This window comes from Colobus angolensis, unplaced genomic scaffold, assembly GCF_000951035.1.
Source record: "Colobus angolensis palliatus isolate OR3802 unplaced genomic scaffold, Cang.pa_1.0 Scaffold8, whole genome shotgun sequence".
Lineage (NCBI taxonomy): Eukaryota > Metazoa > Chordata > Mammalia > Primates > Cercopithecidae > Colobus > Colobus angolensis.
In genome coordinates this window covers 10025277-10032552 of record NW_012121820.1, presented here as the reverse complement: position 1 = coordinate 10032552, position 7276 = coordinate 10025277, and the positions used below count along the sequence as shown (strand labels likewise).

Sequence of the window (7276 nt, the reverse complement as noted above, 5' to 3'; positions counted from 1 at the left end):
ATTTAAAAAAAAAATTTTTTTTTTTTAACCTGAACCTGACAGTAGCTGATGTCGTTTTATAATTTTTACCATAGCCTGAATGATTCAGTTGCTTATTTCACAGAGCTCTGTGGAAATGCTCTGTAAATTATTAGGGCTAGAGACTCGTGAGACTTCATCTTGGAGCTGAAAGAGACCTCGGAGTTCCTCCAGTGGAAGATTCATTTACAGGAGCAGGAACTTGGCTTAGGGAGGTTAGTGAACATGTGCCTGGTGGCACCTCACCCACAGAGCTGGGGTTCAAAGGCCCCCTGCTGCCCCCTGCAGGACAGACAATGCTGTGAAGAATCACTGGAACTCCACCATTAAAAGGAAGGTGGACACAGGAGGCTTCCTGAGTGAGTCCAAAGACTGCAAGCCCCCGGTGTACTTGCTGCTGGAGCTCGAGGACAAGGACGGCCTCCAGAGTGCCCAGCCCACGGAAGGCCAGGTGAGACAGCTGCTCAGCCTTCGGCTTGGTTTGATTTCACATTCATCTGACACCATCTCATTGGACACCTTGTCCACAGCTATTGGTCAGTTTTTGCCACAGAGTCTAAAAGTGGGCCATGTGCTTCTGGGGCCTTGTGACACTTCTGCACATAACTAGCACTTGTCTGCTTGCTGGTGGCCACCTTCTTACCTGTTGCTTATTTTAATTTTTTTTTTTATTTTTTTTTTTGAGACGGAGTCTCGCTCTGTCACCCAGGCTGGAGTGCTGTGGCCGGATCTCAGCTCACTGCAAGCTCCGCCTCCTGGGTTCACGCCATTCTCCTGCCTCAGCCTCCCGGGTAGCTGGGACTACAGGCGCCCCCACGTCGCCCGGCTAGTTTTTTTTTTTTTTTGTATTTTTTAGTAGAGACGGGGTTTCACCGTGTTAGCCAGGATGGTCTCGATCTCTTGACCTCGTGATCCACCCGTCTTGGCCTCCCAAAGTGCTGGGATTACAGGCTTGAGCCACCGCGCCCGGCCTATTTTAATTTTTTAAAACTGAAAGCATATCTGCAATTAAAAAAAGAAATCAGATGTGACTGGGTGCGCTGGCTCACACCTGTAATCCCAGCAAGTTGAGAGGCGGAGGAGAGCGGATTACTTGAGCCCAGGAGTTGGAGGCCGGTTCAGGCAACATGGTGAAACTCTGTGTCTATCTTTTTAATTAAAAAAAATTTAAAAATGTATTGAGTTGTAATTTATATACTCTAATATACAGTTTTGAGTTATGACAAAGCATACAGCCATGTAACCACTGCCCCAATCAAGGTATAGAACAGTCCCATCACCCCAGAATTCCCCTGTGCTCCTTTTCTCAGCCTTTTTTTCAGTCCTTAGCTCCTTACACTGTGATCTGTTTTCTGTCTCTATAATTTTGACTTTTGTAGAAATTAACAATTAAAATCATATCGTATTACATTTGCAGGTGTTTTTTTTTTTTCTTTTTGAGACAGAGTCTTGCTCTGGTGCCCAGGCTGGAGTGCAGAGTGTGATCTTGGCTCACTGTAACCTTCGTCTCCTGGAATCAAGTGATCTCATGCCTCAGCAACCTGAGTAGCTGAGATTATAGGCATGCACCACCATGCCTGGCTAATTTTTGTATTTTTAATAGAGATGGGGTTTCACCATGTTGGCCAGGCTGGTTTTGAATTCCTAGCCTGAAGAGATCCACCTCCCTTGGCCTCCCAAGGTGTTGGAATTACAGATGTGAGCCACCATGCCTGGCACTACATTTGCAGTTTTTATTTATTTTTTTGAGATGGAGTCTCACTCTGTCACTCAGGCTGGAGTTCAGTGATGTGATAGCTCACTGCAACCTCCGCCTCCCAGGTTCAAGTGATTCTGCTAACTCAGCATCCTCAGTAACTGGGATTACAGGTGTGCACCACCATGCCCGGCTGATTTTTGTATTAGAGACAGGGTCTCACCATGTTGGTCAATCTGGTCTCAAACTTCTGACCTCAAATGATCCATCCACCTCAGCCTCCTAAAGTGCTGGCATTACAGACGTGAGCCACTGTGCCCCAGCTACATTTGCAGTTTTAAAAATGAAATCAGTGTATACTTATGTTAATATCCACTGTCCTATACACCAGAGCAAAGTTTTTATTTATATTTTTAAACTATAAAGGTAATTTTTCAAAATAGAAATTTGGGCAGGGCGTGGTGCCTGACATCTGTAATCCCAGCACTTTGGGAGGCCAAGGCGTATGGATCTCTTGAGTCCCGGAGTTTAAGACCAGCCTTGGCAACATGGCGAAACCCCATTCCTATTAAAAGTAAGAAAAAGTTAGCTGTGCATGATTGTGTGAACCTGTAGGTCCAGCTACTTGGGAGGCTGAAGTGGGAGCATTACGTGAGCCTGGAAGGTGGAGGTTACAATGAGTCGAGATCCTGCCACCTCATTCCAGCTTTTATTTATAAATAAAATTTATTTATTTTTTTTTGAGACGAAGTCTCGCTCTGTCGCCCAGGCTAGAGTGCAGTGGTGCGATCTCGGCTCACTGCAAGCTCCGTCTCCCAGGTTCACACCGTCTCCATTCTCCTGCCTCAGCCTCCCGAGTAGCTGGGGCTTTGTTTTGTTTTTTTTTTGAGACAGAGTCTCACTGTGTTGCCCAGACTGGAATGCACTGTCGTGATCTTGGCTCACTGAAAGCTCTACCTTGTGGGTTCACGCCATTCTGCCTCAGCCTCCCGAGTAGCCGGGACTACAGGCACCCCACCACCATGCCTGGCTAATTTTTTGTATTTTTAGGAGAGACGGGGTTTCACCATGTTGGCCAGGATGGTCTCGATCTCCTGACCTCGTGATCCGCCCGCCTCAGCCTCCCAAAGTGCTGGGATTACAAGTGTGAGCCACCGCGCCCAGCCTAAATAAAATAAAAATTTGAAGCAAGCATGACAAAACATTAAGATTTGATAATGCTGGATATGTGGTAGGTAACACAGTTGTCCTCTGTTATTTTCTAATCTTTTCTGTCATGGTATGAACTATTTAATAATTTTAAAAAGTCTTTTTCCCTCTTCTTACTGGGTAGGGGTAACTTGTTGACAGCTACAATTCTTCCACAATGCCCTGCTAGAACGATATATTATGTTTTTGTCTCTATTTCTTGATTTTTCAATTTTAGAGAATATCCCTCGATTTCCCAATACGAATGCACCTATGGGGTAACTTTCAAATGGTAGAGAAAGGTGTAAAATGAAAAGTAAAATGACTTCTTTTTCTAGTTTCAACTCCCTGTGCATCTCTTAACCAGAGGAGTCTACTTCTGACAATTTCTTGTACATCTAAGTAGTATGCTTTCCGTCTTTTACTTCTGATTGAAGAAAAAGTCTCTGTTCCACAAAGAGAAACAGTGGGCATCAGCTGACTCATAGAAGACTTTCAGCATAGGACAGAGTGAACACATCTTTAATCTCTAAAAACTCTACTGTGCTGAAAGCCCGTTATTGACTTGACTTTTGTCCCCTGACACTTTGAGTGTCTGGAGTGCTGGCTGTGCTGGGCTGGGACCAAGCCCTAGACCATGACCCTGAGCAAAAGAGGTCAGTTTTTGGGTTTTTTGTTTTGTTTTGTTTGAGACAGAGTCTTGCTCTTGCCCAGACTGGAATACAGTGGTGCCATCTTCGCTTGCTGCAACCTCCACCTCCCAAGTTCAAGTGATTCTCCTGCTTCAGCCTCCTGAGTAGCTGGGATTATAGGCATTCGCCACCACGCCTGGCAAATTTTTGTATTTTTAGTAGAGGTGGAGTTTTGCCATGTTTGCCAGGCTGCTCTCGAACTCCTGAACTTGGGTGATCCACCCTCCTCGGCCTCTCAAAGTGATGAAATTGCAGGCATGAGCCACCGTACCTGGCCTGTTTTGCTTTCAGCGTTACCCGTTTCTCTCCAGTGTCTTCTTTCTGGTGTGCTATTTATTTAACTAGTTTCTTACTGATGAAGATACGGATATACTGGTTTTTTGTTATTAGAGATAAAATAACAAAATCACTGCTTCTTTTTGCAGTTAGTTCTTGAGAAATTTCTAGAGATGGACAGATATATTTGGTGGTGGGGGGAACCCTTTTGGCTGAGTATGGTAGCTCATTCCTGTAATCCCAGCACTTTGTGAGGCCAAGGTGGGAGGATTCCTTGAGGCCAGGAGTTCGTGAGCAGCCTGGGCAACATAGGGAGGCTCTGTCTCTATAAAAAAAAAAGCTGTGTGCGGTGGCACACACCTGTAGTTCAAGCTACTTGGAGCCTGGGGCAGGAAGTTCACTTGAGCCCAGGATTTCAACAGAGTGAGACTCTGTCTTTGAAAAAGCAAACAGGCCAGGCATCGTGGCTTACTCCTGTAATCTCGCACTTTGGGAGGCCGAGGGGAGTATGGTGGCACAGGCTTGTAATCCCAGCTACTCGGGAGGCTGAGGCACAATAATTGAGAATCAGTTGAACTGGCGTGGTGGAGGCTGCAGCGAGCAGAGTTCACACCACTGCACTCCAGCCTGGGTAACAGCAAGACTCTGTCTTTAAAAAAAAAACAGGCCGGGCGCGGTGGCTCAAGCCTGTAATCCCAGCACTTTGGGAGGCCGAGATGGGCGGATCACGAGGTCAGGAGATCGAGACCATCCTGGCTAACACGGTGAAACCCCGTCTCTACTAAAAAATACAAAAAACTAGCCGAGCGACGTGGCGGACGCCTGTAGTCCCAGCTACTCGGGAGGCTGAGGCAGGAGAATGGCGTAAACCCGGGAGGCGGAGCTTGCAGTGAGCTGAGATCCGGCCACTGCACTCCAGCCTGGGCGGCAGAGCGAGACTCCGTCTCAAAAAAAAACAAAAAAAACACAAAAACCTCTTAATACATTTTGTTAGATTGCTGCCAGAAGAATTTTGCTTGTTAATTCGTGTAGGGACCACCCCCAACTTCCCTCACCCATTGGTCAGTGCTTGCCATTGTAAAATTGGTTCCTCTGCTTCAGAAGTAATGCGTGATCATTGCAGAAACTTAACAACTTTATAGAATTAGGCAATGTAGAAGGCTGAGCCCACTCATCTCAACTTTTTTTTTTTTTTTTGAGATGGAGTTTTGCTCTTATTGCCCAGGCTGGAGTGCAATGGCGTGATCTTGGCTCACCCCAACCTCTGCCTCCCGGTTTCAAGCGATTCTCCTGCCTCAGCCTGTTGAGTGGCTGGGATTATAAGCATGTGCCACCACACCTGGCTAATTGGGGTGTCTCCATGTTGGTCAGGCTGGTCTCAAACTCCTGACCTCAGGTGATCTGCCTGCCTTGACCTCCCAAAGTACTGGGATTACAGGCGTGAGCCACAGCGCTGGGCCTAAAACTAGATGATATCTTACTGTTTTACAACTTAATTTTTCTAGTTAATATATCTTTCCAGGTTGTTATGTGTATTCAGATCTTCAACATTCCTGAATTTGCCCTATCTTATTTAACCGTTATATTGACGAACATCTGTAACTATTTTTCATCAATGCTATAATGAACATCATCGTTCAGTTTCTTTGTACATTTGCTGAACTATGTGTCTATGTGTTTTGTTTTTTTTTTTTTTAAAGACAGAGTCTTTCTCTGTTGCCAGGCTAGAGTGCAGTGGCACGATCTCAGCTCGCTGCAACCTCCGTCTCCTGAGTTCAAGTCATTCTGCTGCCTCAGCCTCCCAAGTAGCTGGGATTACAGGCATGCACCACATGCCCAGCTAATTTTTGTGTTTTTTAGTAGAGAGAGGGGTTTCACCATTTTGGCCAGGATGGTCTCCATCTCTTGACCTCGTGATCTGCCCGCCTCAGCCTCCCAAAGTGCTGGGATTACAGGTGTGAGCCACTGTGCCCGGCCGGTTGATTTTATAGATGTAGAATGGTTGGGTAAAATAGTGTGGACATTTGAAGTTTTCATAAGTGTTGCTGAATTGCTGCCAAAGGGATTGTACTGTTTAATTCTGCTATTAGCAATATATGGGACTGCTTGTTTCCAGCCTCACTGTCAATACTGGCTATGGTTATATAAAAAAAAAAATCTTCGCCAGTTTTAATGAGCAACAGATGCATTATCATGTTCTTATTTTGATTGAATTACTTTGGAGTTGATGGGTTTTTTTTTTCCAGCTTTATTAAGATATAATTGACAAATAAATTGCATATATTGACCAGGCGCGGTGGCTTATGCCTATATTCTCAGCACTTTGGGAGGCTGAAGTGGGCGGATCACTTGAGGCTAGGAGTTTGAGACCAGCCTGGTCAATATGGTGAAACCCCATCTCTACTAAAAATATAAAAAATTAACCGGGTGTGGTGGTGTACTCCTGTAGTCCCAGCTGCTCAGGAGGCTGAGGCATGAGAATGACTTGAACTTGGGAGGCAGAGGTTGCAGTGAGCTGAAAGTGTGCCTCTGCACACCAGCCTGGGTGACAACAAGACTCTGTCTCAAAAAACAACAACAAAAAAAGTACATATATTTATGGTGTACAACGTGATGTTTTGATTCATTGTTTTGGTTTTCATTTTGTTTACTATTAATGAGGTTGAGTAACAAATTACCCCTAGTTTGTTATTTGGCTTGGTTGCCTTTTTTGGTCTTGTTATTGATTTTTACATTTTATTTGTATATTAAGGATGTTACTCCTTTATCATGTAGTAACTATTTTTTCCCAGTTTGGTAGCTTTTTTATTTATTTTATAAAGGTATAATTTACATACAGTAAAATTCACTTTTTTTTGTTCGTTTGTTTTATAGAGATGGGGTTTCCCTATGTTGCCCAGGCTTGTCTTGAACTCCTGGGCTCAAGGGATCTGTCTGCCGTGGCCTCCCAAAGTGCTGGGATTACAGGCGTGAGCTACCGCACCCAGCGTTTTTTTTTTTGGGAGATGGAATCTCACTCTGTTGCCCAGGGTGAAGTGCAATGGTGCAATCGTGGCTCACTGCAACCTTCGCCTCCTGGGTTCAAGCGATTCTCCTGCCTTAGCCTCCTGAGTAGCTAGGACTACAGGCATGTGCCACCACACCCAGCTAATTTTTTGTATTTTTAGAGACAGGGTTTCACCATGTTAGCCAGGATGGTCTTGATCTCTCGACCTTATGATCCGCCCGTCTTGGTCTCCTGAAGTGTTGGGATTACAGGTGTGAGCCACCATGCTCGGCCTTTTTTTTTTTTTAAATGAGACAGGGTCTTTTTTTTTTTTTTTTTTTTTTTGAGACGGAGTCTTGCTCTGTCGCCCAGGCTGGAGCACAGTGGCCGGATCTCAGCTCACTGCAAGCTCCGCCTCCC

At 45.2% G+C, this 7276-nt stretch overlaps 1 protein-coding gene across 2 annotated transcripts in view; it reads left to right on the top strand.

Moving 5' to 3' along the window:
- The window catches only part of MYBL2 (v-myb avian myeloblastosis viral oncogene homolog-like 2), a 58866-nt gene that overhangs the window by 32569 nt on the left and 19021 nt on the right, over nt 1–7276 (top strand). For both annotated transcript variants that reach the window (XM_011929028.1, XM_011929027.1), the window contains one exon: nt 307–469. In XM_011929028.1, coding sequence (XP_011784418.1) covers nt 307–469 — 163 coding nt within the window. The remainder of the gene's footprint in view (nt 1–306; nt 470–7276) is intronic.